General features: G+C 41.3%; 1 protein-coding gene across 3 annotated transcripts in view; it reads left to right on the forward strand.

The window, feature by feature from the left end:
* Positions 1–1,040: 1,040 nt before the first annotated feature.
* Positions 1,041–20,809, forward strand: part of HPGDS (hematopoietic prostaglandin D synthase) — a 29,758-nt gene continuing 9,989 nt past the window's right edge. The window contains exons 1-2 of one of the 3 annotated variants that reach the window (XM_084204734.1): positions 1,041–1,175; positions 13,475–13,618. In XM_084204734.1, coding sequence (XP_084060860.1) covers positions 13,486–13,618 — 133 coding nt within the window. In that variant the 5' untranslated portion in view covers positions 1,041–1,175; positions 13,475–13,485. Of the gene's footprint in view, positions 1,176–12,238; positions 12,268–13,474; positions 13,619–20,809 lie in introns of those variants that run through there. The other 2 variants (XM_084204735.1, XM_084204736.1) reach the window with 2 other exon arrangements.

Genomic DNA, 20,809 nt, shown 5'->3' on the forward strand with positions numbered 1-20,809 from the left:
AGGAATATTAAAGCATAAATCTGCAGCCAAGACAAATCTGAAAGCATGGAAGTGCCACCACCAAGGTAAGCCTCAGCAATTCGGCTTATCGCTCAGTTTACATCAGTCCAAATTAGAAGACACTTTGGGATTCTTTTTGTAAATTTCTTCTTAGCTGTAAAGCTGTTTATGTCAGGGAAAAACATGTATTACATGAAAATGAGTTGACCTACAGCAAATTATTAAGAGTGTGATCTATTACCTCATTCCAGGAGAGAGTGCTTTGGTTAGCACCACTCCCTGCACCTGCAGGGAACACACAGATGATTGTTTATTGACACAAAGAAAGCCTCAGAGCAGATTTGTGTGGTACACATCGCACTACAGCGAATCAGAAAACTTTGCTCCAATTCTGCTGCATTCTGGTCCCATGCTCAGAGGAGAGCAAAGCAGAGCAACATTGAATGGACTTTGCTAAGGCCAAAGTACAATGAAAAGGAGAAAGAAAAACAAAGACAGAAGCACAACATTCACTACAGATGAGAAGCAGCAACATGACAGCCATAACTACAAATGTGCATTACTCATGGACATAGTTTGCACAAATCCTTCTTCACTGATAACAAAAACCCTGCCCACCAAAACCAAGCAAAATCCCAAAACCACCAACTTAAATCACACTTGGTTCTTTATGTAAAAGGTTTAGGAGGTGGCTTTTTTTTCGGTGCTGGTGGTGGAGCATTTTGGAGTGTCTGTTTGCAGCTGTTTGAGGCATTCCTCTACAGGAATCAAAGAGTGTGGGCTTCACATTAGTTAGAAATAATCTACAGAAGACGTTACTTGACTTGTTCCACACACTTTACATTCAGAAGTCATCATCTGACTCAACTCAGCGCCCGTCTTAATTATAATATAAATTCAAATGGCACTTTATCACTTCAAATTTGCTTTGAACGAAAGCCGGGAAATTCCAGCTGTCGGTATGCTCTGCTAGCCCCAAGTCAGGGAACTTGCTCGTTATCAGGAATTATGCAGACACCGCGCGTGTGCGAGACGGGGGAGGAGAGTCATGCAGGCGGTCCCATGGGAAGGGGGTGGTTTGGGTATTTAGAAGCCCGAGCGCGATAGCCTTTCCGGGGTCGGCGCTGAGAGGGACTCCGTACCTAAAGGAAGGGACGGCGTATCACCGCACCGCAGTGAGTTCTCTTTCAGCTTTGCTGCCGCTGCAGCCCGGCTCCGCTCTCTCCTTGCTTCTTCTGATCCTATTCTGCCCTCCCTAGGCTACCGCTACAGTGGCTGCGTCCGAGGTCAGTCTGTCAGATTATGCTACGTGTGGAGCACGTCCTGAGAGTTCTTAATTTGTAGAGATTTGTTCGGTTTATTCAGCCTGTGAGTGGTGCTACCGGCAGAGAGCAGCTCCATAGGGTGGCTGCCACTGTAACCCAAGCACCCCATCTATGCACCTTCTCTGCTACTTCCAGGCATCCTTAAGCTGTGCCTGCCAGTGTAACCCAAGCACCCCATCTATGCACCTTCTCTGCTACTTCCAGGCATCCTTAACCTGTGCCTGCTCCACTTAGGACATCTGTACGACCACATGCATCGCTAAAACCAGGCTTTGCTCAAAATTGTGAGCTGCTTTTCCAGCGGCAAACGGGCAGATCACTGCCATGTTGTAGAACCAGGCTGCCGTTCCTCATCAGTGCCGTGCTCAGTCAGTGCTACTTGGATAAATCAGGCAGTGAGTCAGGGTACTTGCCAAGAGAAGACAGCCTCATCAGCCAGGAAATCAGTGAGGAGGCTCTGAGAATTCTGCAGGGAGTTTTTAGTAAGTGAAAACTTATTTCAAACCAATATTCCTTTAGATGTAAAGGCTGACTAAAATGCCTTCACTTACATAACCAAGCGAAATCTAAGATAACGTCAGAGAAATTAGATGAATTTTAAGCAGCACCAACCAATTATTCTAGGTCATTTTTGTACACTGTTCTGTTCATTTTTCAAATTCCTGTGTTCTAAATCAATGGATTAACATACTCTGGTCCTAATTCCCACAGTCATTCTATAGTAAAAATATCCTGCATCTGACTCCACTCACTCAATTTTTCTCCTTATCAAAGTCATAGGTTTTTTTGTTATTTGTCTTTTACTTCAAATAGCCATTGAGGACTTTTTTTTCTTTCCTTCTGACTGCTGTTGTTTTCCTATAGACATAATCCTCCCACACACATTTCCTCAGTTAAAAGCGGTCTCTTGTTCCCTGTTCATTTCAGACTATCCAAGCAAACAAACCGAAGCTATAAAAGTATCTTTCCTGGGCTTCTGTACTCCTTACAACTGTTTGTCTTCTGTACTCCTAATGACTGTTTGTAAACACAAGTACTTTTATACTCAAAACTTGCAACATTTGTAAAAAAAAAAAGACACAGAGACACAGAGGTCTTTTTTAAGTTTACTTTTGTTCATTATTTTGTTTTATTTAATCCAAAACAGAATCTACCTCTCCCTAAAAATGTGCACATTGTGTAAATTAGTCCCTGCTGCAGATGCACACATGCCCAGGCACACCGTCAAATCTATTTGTGTAGAAATAAGACGGAAGCTCTCCAAACTTTAAACTGAAAATATACACAAAGTAATTCTTAAAAGAGTTCTGGGTTCCAGCGAGCATGTTACCCAGCACAGCACACTCCTGGTGCCACTGCCCAATGTGCTCTGCTGCTCTGAGGATTTGCTCATAACCTTTCTCCTTGCTGTCTGTCCCACCTTCTCCTAAGCAGCTGCAAAGCAAAAGGACCAAATGAAGTTGGTGCTCATTTTCAAAACATCTTAGATTGAAAGCCCACCAGAAATTAATTACACTGCCCAGGAACCACTGATGGGGCTGGCGTTGGGCTGGCATGGGGCACAGAAAGCTATGCGCATTCACACCTGCTGGAGACTTACCATATATGCTGCAAATTTCAAACAGGTGATTTTTTTTTTTTACCTGCTTTACAGTTAGTCCAAGAAGTGAGAGAAAAAAGAAAGGGGGGAAAAAACTAGCCAAATTCCACATATACATTTCAAGTGCCACCACTTTCAAGAACCTTGTCTAATCTCAAGGCAATCTGCTAAAACTCCCAGAAAACAAGCCACAACAATGAACTGAGAAAAACTGAAATGCCTACTTTTGAATCTCTTTAGAAGTAACTAAAAATATTGCTGGAATGACTTAGTAAAGAATAAGCATGAGATGGAAAAAGAGAGAAAACAAGGACCTTCAGTGATACCAGGCAAATTGTACTATGCCTTGTATTTGTAGCAGACACAAAGAGGGAAGGCAAACAAAGGTTTAAGCCGTCTTACAAGCTTAGTTTAGTTGATGTGTGACAAAAAAGAATGTGTGATGTGTAATTGCATGTCTCAGCCAAAGGACCATTTTTCTGTACCAGGCACACAGCAATTGGCACTGCCCCGGAGCCAGACTAGCTGCAGTTTCCATGAGAAACTGGCAGCAAACTGCCTCTCAGAAAGTATTTTCTACTTAAGTGTAGGAACAAGTTAGGGTTTTATATATTGAGCAGTTTTTGACTGTAACTCAAGAGTCCTGCACACTTCTCACTTATAGCCACATTTGGGTGGTCCCCAGGCTTCTGGCTGGGTGTTGCTCGCAGCTGTAGGTCCACATTTTGCACCGCTGGTCCTCTCAAGGAGACTGGCAATGCCTGAAGAGCACTTTAGCAAGGTTCTGGGTCTCCTCAGGCTCACTCTGGCTAAGAAAAGAATTTCAAAATATCTGGAAATGCTTGAGATCTGTGCCCCAGCCCACTGTACTGATGCCTCCTGAGCACATTGGTCTGTGCCAGGTACTGCAGGGCAGAGCAGGAGGACACCAGGAATTTGTGACCAGACACATAGTGGGGGGTACTGGAGAATTCTGCAAAGCAAATAAAAACCTTTCCCAGTCAAACCTGAACTTGCTACAGGGGTCATATACAGTGCTTAAAAGCCTGTCTAATTCTTTCATGCCTGTAATTTTGTGGTGTTTTTATACACCCCAAAATTATGCAGTAGATTCACTATATACAACAGGTCAAGAGCAAAGTAGTTTAGACAAGCAAGGGGAAGGATTTGGTGCTTGTACGCCCCTTGCATTTACACATACACTCACACCCACACATGGCTGGGAGAGAAAAAAAGCCCATTTTTTAGCATCCAAGGAAATATGTTACGTGGCCAAGACAGTTATAAAATTTTTGTGCTGGACATGCTTATGAAATCAGAAAATGGACATGATTCATCCTGGTAAAAAACAGCTGGCTTTGGAGAGCCAGCTAAACAATACAGGGCTATGGTACTCACAACTGAGCTCTGAGCTTTGTAGGAATATTATGAGGTCATGCTGATTCATCTGAAGAGTCCAGAGAGAGATGCAAGGCCTGAATTTTGACAGCAATGACATGGGGTTGGCAAGCATTAAGATTATTTAGGCTTTTGTTCTACCACAAAATGCTTCTGGGAATTCTTGAAACATCTGATGTGGAGATAGAAGACTTAAGTAGTTTTTCCTGAGAAAGGATCCTAAACCACTCCTTTGTCTGCATCTTTCCCAAGATCTCTTGCAATTTTATTTACTAGTATTTCATGGTCTTGGCTGTGCAATTCATTAATCTAAAAGAGGTTGCACAAAACAATTTTTTAAATTGTCTGGGTAAAACTGGGACCAAGTAGGTGCAAATCCAAAGCTTGAGGATCAGACAGAAAGCAAAGTCACCTCAGATGCTCAGACCCTAACGGGAAGGGTGTGGTAAGCCAGGCAGACTGGAGGGACGCGCTGCTGACGTGGCTGAGCAGAGCTCTGTCCATCACCACTTCCTTGCCTCCTTAATCTTGCTGACATGTGAGAGCTCCCTCATTCACTTCAGTTCAAACAGGGTGAACTTCAGATATCTGAATTAATTATGATCAGTTTGACTGCAGTTGCCTGAGGGGCAATCACAAACTCAGCTCAGGGAAACCCAGTGGGGTCTGGCATTCTCCTTCAACAAGTCTTGACAGTGGACACCCATTCACTGCCCATTCACACTGGACTCCCACTTTAAAAAAAAAAAAAACCCTTTCATATTTTTCTTATCTTCTTCTTTCACTGATACATTGTGGTTATTTTTCTAGAAAAAATCAGCAAAAAACCAAGTGATTTTTTTCCCATGTTCTTGAAAGATTTTTTTGAGTTCTGATTTTCCACATCAGCAAATCAAGCCTAAAGTTTCCTTGGAGGTCTCCTACAGCTCCTTTTTTCTTTAAGCCCACATATCAATAGATCAGGTTGTGCTCAGACAGTAGAGTTTTACTCAACAGGTCACTTGAAATACTTATAACCATTAGTGCTACTCAGTATTCCCACACTAATGTGTTAAGCCTCTTCTCATTTTAGGGTGCTGATTTCCTCCACAAGTCACAAGCAGCACAGCAGGTGCATGCACATGCAAAATCTTTCTAAAAAAGAATTTAAATCTATATTATGCTCTAAGTGATCCAGGAATCTAACCTTGAAAATCATGCTAAAAAGTATCCATTATAGTTGGAATTTTTTATTTCAAAATTCGCCCCTACATAAAATTCCATAGACCCATACTTCAGATGATTTGTGTATTAAACAGAAAAGAGTGCACAGATTTTATTTCTCTTTTCTTTCCAGGGTCCAGATTGCTATTTGGCTTAGAGATGTAAGATATCTATTCCATATGTTTATTTTCTATAATTGGACCAGAGTGGGAAAAGAGACCACCAATTTTCAGAAGGAGAGCCTATGTCAGACTGAGAGTTGACAGCAAATAGAATTAGAGTTTTTAATTTTATTTTCTGTCAAAACAGAATGCTGTGGAAATCTTCCACTGGAAGACTTTCATTCTTCAATGAATCTGCCAATATTCTCTAATACTTCTCCCCAAAAAGGATGGGCAGAAAATTTCTTATCCTCTTTGCTAAAAAAAAAACAAACTAATAAAAACGTCTTTTGCAGGGGGAAAAAAAAAAACCAAAAAAAACCACCCAACAAAAACTAAACAAAACTATTAAATCAGTACTATTATTGGTTTTCAAAGGCTGAAAATATCTCTTAAATCTCTAATATTTTTTCACTCAAGGTAAAATAATTGAAGACATTCCTGCAGCAACCAATTTGATCGTTAACCAGGAGGAGTGTAGCACCACACCTGCAGGCAGGGCAAGCCTGCTTCTCAGACGGTTTCTGCTATTTCAGTACTGCTCAAATGGGATACTGTAAACAATTGTGCCTTTCCCCAAAACTTTGACTGTTATGTTGGTTAAATAAAAAAGCAACAAATACTGCACATGGATATTTTTATCTTTCCTACATTGCACAGTTTATAAAGTTACAGCTGTGGAAGCTTTGCTTTACTTGCCTCCTACAGTAACTATTTTTGCGCCTCTGGTTCCTTCCTCTGAAATGCGAAAATTTAAACAAATAAGGGCAGAAAGACTTACTTGGACAGCTAAAACATTATTTTAAAACTGAGGAGGGAGAAAGCTGCTTTAATGCTAAGCTCCCCAGTCACAGGGATGAGGAATTCCCATATATGACAAGGACAATAAGCAAAGATGGGCAAAATTGAACTTACTATTCTTAACGTTTCTTGGGTGAAACAAGACAGGCTAAGTCTCTTTTGTGGTTAAAGATTTTTGTTTGTACTCCATAAGTAACACAACTGTCCACCAACCCCTAAAGAACAGAATGAAAAATCCATGCTCCATATTTGGAGAAGTCAGATCCCTCCTGAGATGATAGCCTAAGAAAGATTGCTCCTTTAATGTGCAAAGAATCTTTTCTTTTGTCTGTATATGCAGAGACCCAGCCAGCTTCTCACCTTTTTTTAATTTGAGTATCCTAGCTGACAGGAGCACTACTTGTTCTCATGGCCTTGTCACTGGGAGTAGGGAAGACAAGAAAGAGTCTTCCCTCTGAAATCCCAGTGTTACTATTAATGGAAAACACTATTAATGAAATCCCAGTGTTACTATTAATGGAAAACACATTCATCTGACACTAATTTTAAGACTTCAGACTGCGTTCATGGCAGAAATGTATGAGTAAATGTAAGAATTGGGTGAAACTGCAGTGCCCCATCCATCCCTGTAGGACATCCAAATCAGGTTGATTGGTTTGTATCTGCTTCAAAATTTACTTGATTTTCAGGCTAACTTTGCTGAAAAATGTCATAAAGAAGTAGCAAATGCTTTGAAAACAGCACTCGAAAAAAAAAAACCCAGAAAAACGTCTGCAAAACTTCTCACCTTTGGATAGAATAGTGCTTAGGGAGTACATAACTTCAATTCATAAAGTAAGAGTCTTCTTGGCAGAGAGATACCTGTAGGCTTACGTGAGTGAAAGCTGATTTGTTGTTATACTTTCATCCTGCAAGATAATGAAAATGGAATATATAATCAGCTCCAGCAATCAAGCACTCTGAATCATTATAAAAGCTTAATCTTACAATAAAAGCACTCTGAATAGTTATAAAAGCTTAATTTTACAATAAAATTAAGATGTATCCATTGACTGAATCATCACTCCTGAATCACTGTCACGCTCTGGTTGCAATTCAAGAGAGGACACCTGGCAGACAAACACCTGCAGCTTCCCCTTCTGTGGCAGCCCCACGGCCAGGGCAGCATTGTCTCAGGCACTAATTGTGGTGCTTTCCATAAGTGACTCCTAAATTAATAAAGAACCCTCATGCTGAATGAATAGAAATACAGTGCAGTTTCCTTTTCCAAGCACGCAGTTCAAGTCCCAACTTTTAGAAACGCCCAGATGAACTTTACCTCAACTGTACTGGTCTTGCTTCTTGGGGGGAACAGCTGGACTCTTTTACATCCTCTAGTGTTAATGCAACCTTCAGGCTAGAAAACCCTTAATTTCTTGCAGCACACGGTACAGTTAAAGGGGACTTTGCAGCACAAGCCCTTTGTCAGACTTTGGATGCATGTGAGCACACAGCTCACCTTAGCTGGTTTTTCCCCCTCTTCACCACCAGCTCAGGGAAAGCTCTCTGCTGACTGTCGTCTCAAATACTAACAACCCCATGCAGGAAAACGTAGTTATGTGCTGTCTTATTTCAAAATATTTTCTCTGAATTCTCACGTTGAGTACCTGCCATTGTTGTGTTCCACTGCAAAGGAATTGCAGAGGGATTCTTTTGAACAGATTTCTCGGCGTAAATAAAGAAATATCACATCACCAAAGGTGGATAGAAAGGGGGACAGAGAGGCAGGGTAGACCACACGGCTGAGGCGGGGCAAGGAGAACAGCGGGGCAGAATGAGCCAAACCTCCAGACGAGTCCCCCGCTCCCGAGAAACTAAGGCAGCGGGCCCTGGTTATGGCGCAGTTACCTGTGTTTGTGCGCTAGGGGTCCTCCTGTAGCCCCACCCAGCACTGGCTACTCAGGGAGAGTTGTTCCCGGGAGCAGCAGTTTCACCACCTGCAGCCCCGTGGAGGGAGCTCCCCCCGCTGACTGACTGCCAGGCGAAGCCTCCCCACATCCAGAGCTTCCCGCCATTTTCGAACGGCCTTGTCTGCACAGAGACCCCAAAATGGCGGCGGCCTCTGCCCCCCTCACGTGTCCCAGTCACCTCCTGCACGCAGAATGCATTAAAGCTCTGCAGTGATTTTCCACCCCATGTCAAAAAAGGGATTTGTAGCATAAAACCTGGACAACATTGAGGCATGCTGCCAGGCGAAGTCCTGCCAGAGCTTCCCGCCGTTTTCTGAGGGCGTTGTCTGTTAAAGACTCTAAAATGGCGGCGGTCTCTGTTGAGACATAAATAAAAGTTAATTGGTTCCTCGCATGCATCCAGGTTTTGGTGCCTGCTACCAGCATGAAGAGTATTTTCTTGGTATTACCTTGAGGGCAGGATTTTCCAAAAGAGAGATGAAACACTGTTCCACTAGAGAGCCCAGCAGAGTTTTGGCGCTTTATTTTGCTGAGGCTGGGCACGCAGGACCAAGCACTGCCTGGCAGAGGCTGCATGCTCCGGGTACAGGCATAAAAATCAGCCTGAGCAGGGTCCAGTCTGCCAGTGCTTTTTCTCTTCTGTACCACTGCTATCTGAAACTCAGTATTTCAGTCCCCAGAAAATGCTGGTTCATTCCTGGGCTCTGTTTTTAAACTCTAATCTTGCTTGAAGCTTTCAAATCGATTGCTCAGACCTGCTTCAACTGGAATAAAAGCATCCCAAGTTCTTCAGGAAGTACAGTATCTCCATAAAGCCACAACAGTTTTAAATAATTTGAAATCTTTGATAAAATACTTAGACACTTGTAACTCCACCATGATTTTTTGACCCCGGAGTATAATGGCGAATGCCAACTTTACACATATTTGACATTCTCTCAGATTTCCTGTTTGATTTTGTCACTGAGTGGCTCCAAGTTGCATTTAATCATGAGATCCATTAATCTTCTGTTTAAAGGTATGTTAAAGCCAGTTAAGCTGGCTTTCAGAAAGTCACAGAGGAAAGCTGGAAAATCAGCTAAGCGGGTCAAAAACTTTAAAGTATTAAAGCTAATTTAATAGTGAGTTTAAAGCTGTTGAGTTCATAGCTTTGAAAGCTGTATGCAATGAAACTGGGACTGAAGTGTCAGGAAAATCCACAAATGCCAGAGGTTTATGTCCAAAAAGGAGACAGATAAGTCCTGCAACTTTATTCAAATAAAGGGAGAGATTCCACTGGGGCACACACCCACAGGGTTTTGTCTCTCAAGGTTTCGGAGGGCACAGCCTCCTTTTATCCTAAAATCCCAGCCACATGGTGCCCTCTTCCTTTCCCCACTGGCTGAGGCGCTAGGAAGGTACAGCCTTCTTGAATCACCTACCACATATCCCTCCTTGAACCTACTGTTTTACCCCAAAGTTCAGAAACTCAGGCTGTGCAGACCCTTGTCTGTTTCAGGGACCAAGCTGCCCGGGCTCAGCAACCACCCTGCAGCCCAGAGTCGGTAGAGACATTAAGATGCATTTCAAAGATGTGAACACCTGCACCTATCAAATTGTTTGTAAAGACATCAGCTTTCCTCTCAGAAGTGCTGTCAGTATAGGACAGGGCAGGTAAACAGGGCTGTCCCAGCCGTGTGTTCATCAGAACACAAATTGGAAAAACGCTGCTGAGGTGGCAGGTTTATTGGTGGAGGGTAAATCGCCCCCTCCTGCTTTTCTACACACCTGGCTTTGCAATGAACTCACCTGAACAGACTTAACAGCATTAAGAAGGTGGCTGAATGCCTGCAAGTCTGGGCACTGAAGTCCACCCACCACAACCATGTTTCACTATTTTTAAGCCAGGACTAACCTAAAAAAAGAGAAACCATTTTAGATAAAGATTTTCCTGCTCTCCACCTCCAAAAACATCCCCAACATCTTCACCCCAAAAACCAACTCAAAGACACCAAATAGATATTTTTCCCCTAGAAATGACATTTTTCAATAATTCAGTAATTCTGGATGGTTGAAATGGTTTTAATTAGTTCCTCATGATCCCCTTCTTTATAAAACACACTGGGGAAATGAGGGAGAGGAGGACAAGGGAAAAAAATCCCTAACAGCTTACTTTGTATGTTTGGCAAAAAGCTATTCTGAACACAACCATTCCTTTCATTTAGAAACTTATGTGTAATTGTTTAGGAAGTGCTACTCCTGACATTTCACAGTAAATATAAATAAAAAATAAAACCTACAAATATTTATGAAAACATGTTTACAGTAAACCTATAAAGGCTTTTAAAATGTCACGTATTTTTGGTAAACTCCTTGTGGAGCTGGTTTTAGTTTTGTTTTTATTTTTGCTTATGGATGGAAAAAAAATCATAAGCTTAAAAGTGCATCACCACTACAAATACTTGATTACTCCTTATGATGTGTTCATTAGAAATTTGTTTAGCTTTGCTTTAGACAACTCAAACAATAGCTTCCGCTGCTTCCTTGACAGACCAAACTATTCCACTGTCTACCACAACAGGCAGAAAGACTTGCTAATCATCAGCCCAAATTCCCTAATTCTTTACATCACTTCACTTCTCTTGACTGCACATGCCTTTGTGTACAGAGAGCTCTCAGTGTAAGAATTAGGCTCTTCCAACACACTCACCTATCGGAATGTTCCGGCCTCAACCATCTCCAGCCCTCTCTCTATGTAGCTGTCTCCTCCCTCACGACTGCACCTTAAAAATCTACTATTCTTATGCTTTTAAATGCCCTCCAGCTGCCAGCAACTATTTGCTAACACAGGGCTGAGTGGGCGAGAGGCAGCCAGGAACCAGGAGCCATGTGTGAGTGGTGTAGCAAGTCCAGGGCACTGGGATTACTATAGGTGTTTATGGAAAAAATTCTATGGACACTCCTAAAGGAGGGAAACAGACACTAAATCAGTAGCATTTGCTTGTCTCTAAAAACCTGAAAATCAAGACTCAAGGTTTGAGGGGTTTTTTTCCTTTGGCTCCTGAATCACTGTCATCAATCTCAAATAACATGCTCTTTTAAAAATGCTATTCCTAGCTCTCAAATGGCAACACCAAATCAGAAACAGGGAGACAAGGGAAGAAAATCCTGCTACAATCTCATTCTCTCTTTTTACATTGACTTTCTAGGCACATAATCAAATTCATAGTATATAATAGTATATCATATTATCATATATAGAGCATACCAAGTAAGAAATCTGGGTATAAAATTTGAAAATGGAGTAGCTAAGCTCTGCCACTTCCCTAAAACTTGCTAGAAAAAGCAGGGCTTGTCAAAATTTCTCTCCTTAGAGAAAGAAGTGGTTGCACCTGTAACCTGTGTTTGCCAAGCAGCAGACAAACACATTTTCCTTTAATTAACACTTCTAAAAAAACTAATTACATCCTGATGCAACTCATTTCACCTGGAGCCTCTCCCTTTTATACTGTGCAAAGGAACACACGACTTAATTGTAATCTCTGTTTGGAAGCACTTGTTGATATCTCCATTGGTAATTTACCAGCTCTGTTCCTGCTTCTCTGCTAGGCCATTTGACATGATACATCTCCATTCACTAATAATGTGAATCTCCATTCACTAATGATTCACTTCTGAGCCTGCTGTGTGCTGTAGGGCAGCAGATAACTTTTACAATGAATTAAGCAAATGTGCTCATTTACTTTTTTTTTTTGTTTGGGTTTTCTTTTTGCTTTTGCTACGCTGAAGACAGAAGGTACGTGCTTTGATTTTAGAGGAAGAAGTGGCAAAAGCAGTTTGCTCCTTTCAGTGTGAGTCAAGTGTAAGCTTTTCTGTCTCTGAATGAAAAGTTTCTCTGTCTAAAGCAAAAAGCTGATGACATATCTCCTCAAGCACATGTTTTCAAGGCAAGATGACTAAACAGGGCTTTGTTCTATTGTGAGATTATATGGTAGCATTTATTCACGAAAAAAGAATAAAAAAAATGAGTTCCCTTTTTGTCCTAGTGTAGATGATCTGTGTTCTGGCATTTCTTACAAACCCTCTGAATGTGATGCATATAAAAGAATAGTAAATGCAATCTCCTTCAAAGCAAAAATGACAAAGGGTTTTGCTTTGGGTAAGGAGGCAGATGGTTGTTTTATTATCTTTTCCTCAGCACATTCAAATCTCAGCTGAGCTCTCTTATTATAGCGCTATGTGTAAATTCTTACCTTTGGTTTAAAGCAACCTGATCTGTTCATCTTTCCTGTACTATCCTTGCTATACAATCAAACCCTCAAATACTTTCTTTTGTTGCCTGTTACCCTGGGAAACAAACAGAACCTTCTTGTAATGTGACTCCTAGCTAGAAATGAAGGGAAAAAAATAAATCACATGAAAACTTAAAAAAGTAATTTCAAATTCTCTTTTGGCTTCTGTACAAAAACTGAAAATTCAATGATGATTTTCTCAAAACACTGGTTGTGGCCTGGTTTCCATAGCAATTTTTTCTTCTAAAATAACTCTGGGTGGTGGCTTATACAACCTGGGTAATAATTGATGCAAAGAATCACAAGAGCTTGGCAATTCTCATGATTTGGTCTTGAATGAAGGGACTGAACAGTTCAGGCTCGAGATAGCAACTGTCTTCTGGTACAGAAGAATATATCTGGAAAATAAAACAAACCAAAAATCACTTTATAGATGGCCTGAGTTTGGAGTCACAAAAGAAATTAATGAAAGCTGAAAGTTCCTATTACATCTGAAAAAAAAAAATCCAGCCAGCTTTCTAGAGTCAGTCAAGGAGGAACTGCAGGTTCAGCTGTCTTTGTCCACGTCTGCCTGTGCTGCGGCTGACAAATGGGGAACAAAAAGGTGTGAGCAATGCAACAATTGCAAAGTGCAGCGCACCAGGGCTTGGTGTAATATTTCCTCTGCATTGTACAAGCATGTCTGTCAAAACCAAGCAGACAGAGTGTTTCTGTAAAAAGGGAGTTGAGTTAACCCTGTGTAAAGCAGCTCTGTCTCCCCTCCCAGCAGAGTCCAGCATGCCTCGGTACAAGCTCACCTACTTCAACCTGCGGGGACGAGCAGAGATCAGCCGCTACCTCTTTGCCTATTCGGGCACGAAGTACGAAGACCACAGGATAGAAGCAGCAGACTGGCCCAAAATCAAGCCAAGTGAGTAGTATTGGTTCTTATAGCCAAAGCTCCACTAGAAATGCTGGCAAAAAGAAAAGCAGTTGAAGAGGTACCTGTACGTTTTGTGAGCAGAAATACACTTCTGGGTTTAGTTAAGCCTTGCGAGTTTTAAGGTGAGACAGCCAAAATGTCATTGCTGATGCTCTCACAGGAGACTGGATCCAAATGTTCAATCTGAAATGCCTAACCTGCTGTCATTCAGCTGGGCTTTTACTCCTTATCAGTTCAGACAGCTTTTGTGTACCTAAAGATAACCAAATGAATGCTGATTTCAGCTTCTTTGGATAATTTGGTCTCAAAGACTACACCTCAGACTTCACCCTGGGTTTAGAAAGCAAAATTGGAGAAAAGGGTCAGGAAAAACACTCCTTTGCAACCTGAAAGGTCTTCAGGGAGGAAAAGTGATGAGAAGACAAAGTCAGTTGATACAGCAAAGAAAAAACCAAAAGGATCAAGAGGAGAAAATGGTTGTTCCTAAGAATAAGCCCTACCAACCCTTCCAAAAGTACCCTTCAGGCTATTTTACCCCATTCATTTAATGTATTTTACTTTAAATAATCTCTTTCCAGCTTTTAAAGGTATTTGTTATTTCTGTTCATTAAATTAGCCTTAGTTCAAGTGAAACAGATCTTGGGTTTGAAGATTCTGGATAGGAATTCCATGTCTTCATTTCATGGATTAGGCTTCTTTTTGGCTACCTGGGCTATGACTTTTCACATCCAGAATGAATAATAATGGTTTTCATTTGGGGAAAAGACACAACCAATTCACGAGGTGACTTCTATGAATGAAGCCATGTTTCTTGATAAGCTTTCACACCATTCAATAAGCTCAGCCTGCAACTTACCAAATTTTTCTAGGGTGCAAATTTTGTTTGGCCTTTCGTGTTTGCAGTGACTAGAATGATAAACACTCAAACACAGCTGTAATCCAAGTGGCAATTGAAGCCTTCAGCAGTGCTCAAGTATAGAAAACACTGGCAAAAATCCACAGAGAGGAATAAGAAGCAATGGAACAGGGACACTTTCAGCTAGGGATGACTGACTTTGGAAACCTTTTTGTTATAAGAGCTTAAGCCAGTTGACCACGTGGTATAGCTTATTTCTCTTTCACTGCAGTTCTCAGGGAGCAGAGTAGAAGCTAAAGGTGAGATTAAGAATTCAGATGACCTGATGTAAGCTCTGCAAAGGCTTTTCATACTTAATCGCACACATATTGACACGTATGCACACTCACTTTTGTCCTGAAACAAAGTTGAGAGTATAAGGAAAGTATATTTTTATGTGGCATTTTCTGTACTGATGAAGTAAGACAATTAAAAAGACAAAGCATAATTAATCACTTTTAAGGATGCAGAGGCATTCACATTCTAGAACAAGATGTTCTAACAGCAGATTTAGCATACAAGGTAAAAGCATTGCATCACTCTGAATATTGTTGGTGATCCCAATGTCTGAGTAGCGCAAGAAGCAGTGCAGGAAAGTTCTTCCTGTGCCTTTCTTTAGTGCTCACTCCACGTCCCACTGGAGCTTTATTTGTACAGGACGTGTGTACAGTAAATGTGCAGCTGCAGCACCTAAGTATTCTTCTTCCCTAAGTATTTTTTTTATCTTGCTTCATCATATTTGAAGCTTCAAAAAAGAGGGACATCATGTTGTATTTGCAGACTGCAGTCAAAACGGGTTCCACATCTTTCATAGGCAAGTAGGTAAAGGCAAACTGATATATGCAAGTGTGCACGGCAATTTGTCTGGTATTTCTTAATCTCACCTCAATCTGTAATTATGTAATTACTTCAATTAATTTGACCAATTTTACTGATTTTTGAAGGCTACAAAATAAACTGCATACTAAATTGCATTACTTTAACTGGTGTTACATCAAATGCAGCTGTAATTCCCTTGACCATTGCTAAACATTTACCACCCTTTGGTTTTCACCAGGATGAGACTGACTGGAATCTGCTACTTTATTTCTATTCTTTCTAAGGTAGGCCCAGTTCAGGAAAAATAAGAGGAGAAAAAAAACTTTATATGAAGGATCTGAATACAGATACAAATGAGAGTTGTGCAGAAGAATTCTCAGCAGAGTGAACTATGCCTGTGTACAAGCAGTGGGTTGGATGGATCTCGTCATTTCACATTTACTTTTGAGCACAGCAGTCGTTCAACTTTTTTGGGCAAGAATCCTGTTACCTGGTGCTTTTTCCTCCTCAAACTGTGTCTCTGCGGAGGGAGCTGAGGCACATTTTGAAAACTCAGGATAGCAGAGAATGCAAGGCTTGTTTTCCATAGGGCAGATGCTGTATGCAACACTTACAGGTTTAGTGTGAAGGCACACAAAACCTGGACAAACCTACTCCCTCTCCAGGAGACAGCCTTTTCTTGTGTTGAGTCACAGCCTGCAAAGTCAGGGTTTAGGTGCCCTAGGGCAGATTGGGGTGCTGGTTATTGGCCTTGTTGAGCACTTAAGGCTGTTTGTTCCAAAGCCTTGTTGCTACCTTTGATTCAGTGCTTTTCTGAATGATTTGCCTGTGGGAGAACATTTTGTCTGGAAATACTCTGAGTAACCATGAGAAATGAGTCACAGAGGAGGAGGAGATAGTCATCAGGTGATCTCCAGAATATTTCCTTAAGCAGCATTACATTTTTACACATGAAAAAAACTTTTACTCTAGTTTTAATTAGCAAACCTCTTAATTGCTTGCTGTCTGCATTGTGCATGTCAGTGGTCTCAGATGTGACACCATTACTTTGGTGCTAGAGTTCAGGGAGATTTGAAGAGCAAAGGTTTCGCCTGCTGCCATAAGATGTAAACAGCACTTTCAGATATGCACCCACCTATTTCCATGTAGGTGTATGTTTTCCTGGTCAATTAGCAGATACATTCCTGTTCCCAGCCCCTGACTGAGTGACTGACTGGGTGTCTACAGATGACTGAAATTCAAAGAACTCTTAGACCAGTATGAATTTTGCACAGACGACTTCACAAATCTTAGAGCAGCAGCTCCCAAATTTTACTAAACTTCTTATCTGACATGGAATTTAATCTAGGGCTCAGTTATAAAGGCTGCTGTGAAAAGGCATTATGCAGAGAAAATGAAAAACTCTAATTAACCCTTGGTAAGCCTGCCAGCAAACTTTTCAGAGCACAGAAAGAAAAACAAAAGTGTCCAAAGGTTAATGACTTCTGCAGCATTTGTTCATGCAGCAGGTAGAGTTACAAAGTGTGTAGATCAGGATTTCTGGGGTGTCTCTACTCTCAGTGATTTTGTGGTGATCATGCTGCAGCTGCACATTTACTGTACCCACATCCTGTACAAATAAAGCTCTGCTGGGAGATTTGTGGTGTGAGCACTGAAGAAAAGCACAGGAAGAACTTTCCTGCACTCCTCAGCAGATTGTTTCTTGTGCTGCTCAGACATCGGGATCATCAACAATATTCCAGGAGTGATGCAATGCTGTTGCCTTGTGTGGTAGGTCTGCTGTTAGAACATCTTGTTCTAGAATGTGAATGCCTCTGCACCCTTAAAGTTACCAATTTTGCTTTGTTCTTGAGCTAAAAAGGAACAAATCGAAGAATTCAAGCTTGTCCAAGAGCACAAGGAGTCAGGAATCTGAATGGGATCTGAGAGGATAAGTTTGCTTCAGCAGTTTTCTCAAAATTGAAATAAGGTTTTGCAAGAAATATCCAGGTATCCAAATCATCATACTGTATAAACCAGGAAATACTGACATTATTCTGAGGAAAAGACTTATTTCTGAAAAAAAAAAAAAAAAAAAAAAGACTTAGTCAGCTTTTCTGAGGAAAAGACTTAGTTCTGTTTTCCCATCTGTAAAAACTGATGGGAAAACAGAAAATCTGTGCATAAAGATCAATGTGAAGAAAGCCCATTGAGAAAGCAGACTGGCAGCTGCAGCAAGTTTAAGTTTTGACCTGAACTGAAGAGTATGGTGGGGTTTGTTGGGTTTTCTTGGCATTTTTCATGTGGCTGCCACCAATAAACTGTATCCTAATGCACCTTCAGGCAAAAAAATAAGTCCCTCCTGGAAATATTGTCCCATTTGATTTTGTTTACACCTAATGGTGCTTTTGTTGTGTTTGAAAGGATGGCCTATTCTAACACAAGATCTTCCTGTTATTTGGCTTATACACTCTGAAATTAACATTTCTATAACTCAACATCTGTTTTTTTTTCCCCTTTTGACACTAATCAGATTATCTTTGGCAAATTTTCCAGCTGATGATTTTGGGCAAAGACTGCAGTTTAGAATATAAACACATTTTAAAAAGCCAGTGTATAAGTATTAACATTGTCCTGTTTTAGCACAGAATTTTAAAAATCAGACAACTATCAAGCAGCAGCTTTCCCTAGCGCTTCACCATATGTAAGTCAATAATTATTTTAACAAGTAAACAAATTCATTCTCTACACTTCTTTTTGAACACTCTGACTTGACTATGCCCCTGTTTAAAGGACAATCAATTCAAGATCTGCAACAGGCTCATACAAGATCTGTACTCCCACACAGCAGACTGCTCACAGAAAGCATCTTTGCACTGACATAAGTCATGATACAGCAGAAAATCCACTGTAATGGTGAACTAAGTTACCACCATCTTTGATATTAGGCTGGCAGGCAGCAAAAGCTTTTGATCTGTGGCTCCTTAAAGCAATTTGAAGCAATGGCAATAACAGACGTTTTCATCACAGCGAAGGATGCTTCTCCTGCACCGATGGCCATAAACATCCCATAAACAGTTTAGGATGTGTAGAATGGTGCTTGAAAGGTCCTTAGGAAGCCTGACACACTAATGGCCCTGAAAATACTCCCAAGATAACAGATAAATCTTGAGAAGCGCCTGACACCAGACAAGAATTCCTCAGGGTAGCAGTTGCTTTGCTTCCTGAGTGAGTTTCTGCAATGTAGTTCCACTAAAATGTGTACATAGCTGTCTCTGGGTAAAAAGTAGGCCTTGGCAAGAACTTCCAAAGAGAGTATGAGTTGTAATAAAACCAAACCTGGGCTGAGATTAAATCACAGCATCCTCCTCATCATCCCTTTCTAGAAGATTCAGATTCTAGGTACCACCAGCTCTGGGCTACCATTTCCCAAGTGCCTTGCTCCTCTGCCACCATTAAAAAAATACATATTGCATCTTCTAATAAGAAATACATGAAAAGTATCTATTTGTTTCTCATGATCCAATTTCAATATGAATGGATAGGAAGCACAGTTATAGTCAATTTTCAAGGCAAAGGAGAACTTATTTTGACACAGATATTGCAGTAAGAAGCAGGTGACATTTATTTGCTCCCACATTTGACTAATCCAGCTGCCTTATTACGGAGCCAATCTGAGCTTGATTCTCAAATGATTAATTATTCAGCTTTTGAGCAATAATCAAGCACTTAAATATAGGCTGCATTGCATCAGAACCATAGACAATTGCAACATGGGCAGGATGAGTCATGGGCAGGTCAGCTTGGGGAAAAATGGGGGAACATGTTGGAAGGACAGAACAGAAATGAGGAGAAGAATAATGGAGAAGTTAAGATCAGTGAAAATGGAAGAAAAAGGTAAGGGAAGGAGAAAGTAAAGAGCTGTATCTGCATGGGGAAAAAGAGCAGTGAGAAGCACAGCACAGCAGCTGGCCAGCCTAGGTGCCAGGATTGGACAAAACTGTGCTCAGCTCTGTTGTTTCCCCTCCCTGTCCCTGGCAGAGGAACAGTCCCACAGGAGCACCCTCCACTGGGTCATGGCCAGGAGGATGAGTGAGGAGCTTGTGTTCAAAGGGAAGGCCTGAGCACCAGTGAGAGCCTGCAGGCATGGCAGGATGCCAGCAGTCATCACAGCCCTTAGTGGCTTGATGGAGTGGAAATTAATTAAAGGGATGGTCTTGCTTTTAACACACATCTCCCCTATTCAGTATCCAGCAGAGACCTGTATAAACACCATAGTTCTTGTCCCAAAAGCCAATGAAAACTACAGTGGTATGAAAAGTCATCACAGCCCTTAGTGGCTTGATGGAGTGGAAATTAATTAAAGGGATGGTCTTGCTTTTAACACACATCATCTCCCCTACTCAGCATCCAGCAGAGACCTGTATAAACACCATAGTTCTTGTCCCAAAAGCCAATGAAAACTACAGTGGTATGAAAAGGAATTAATCCAATTCCTAAACCCTGTACAGATACTCTAGTGAGATCTTCCTAAAATGAGAAGAGAGACTGCAGATCAGTCTGAGAACTTGTCCTCTGTCACAGTTTTCTTCATAGCAAGTGTAGACTGTGTAGATTTCATTCCAGCGTGTGATGAAAAAAGCCGATAAATAACCAACATAATATGAAAAGCAAGAACCTGCTGATAAAAGTTCAATTTAATGAGGAGTACAGGTTTAGTTATTCAAAAAGGAGGCTTTTTAAAAACCCTTTTCCTCTTTCAATCTAAATTTGGAACACCAGCATCCACCAGCTTTGTACTTCAGATGAGCGGCAAAGAAAGAGGGAACTAAATGGGAAAGGTCATATTTAGTGCATGGCTGAGAAATGACACTGTTTGCATGGTGACAGCAATAGATTTTCCTTCTCAAAATACATTTGCTCAAGTGGGAGTTGGAAACATTGTAAGACAACATTGCTTTGAAAAACATGGAAAGCACATCTGTATGGGTACACAAGGGTTTAAACTGACATGAGTGCCAAGCAGCCCCCAAAACAATAAGGGTAAGAGGAAAGCCAGCAAAGTGACACTAACATCCTTTCAGCCTGCACTACCTTGGCTTTGCTGCTCTGTTGTAATTGCTCCCCAATGGATGGTGTTTCATGCCTTGCCCCCATGACCTTGATTCTACACAAACATCTCTCACACAGCACCTTTTCACTTGCTCATCTAAAGTAGGAGCCTGGCAGGAGTTGCCGCCTACACCTGCTTTGCTAATCTGCAGGCACACAAACCACGCCTCTCACCAAAACTCAGAAAGCCTCGTCAGGTTTAGTGCCATACTTATGCACACGGGGCATTTGGGCATCTCCTCCAACAGGTCAATGAGCAGAATTGGGCCAGAAGCCCCACAGGAGGTCAAGGCAGTTCACAGAAGCCCATATTCCTGAGCCTAAGGGTAAAACTGCTTAAACCATGTGCAGAGAGGTTTCTGTTTTGTTTGGAG

This window comes from Fringilla coelebs (assembly GCF_963513975.1).
Source record: "Fringilla coelebs genome assembly, chromosome: 4".
Classification (NCBI taxonomy): Eukaryota; Metazoa; Chordata; class Aves; order Passeriformes; family Fringillidae; genus Fringilla; species Fringilla coelebs.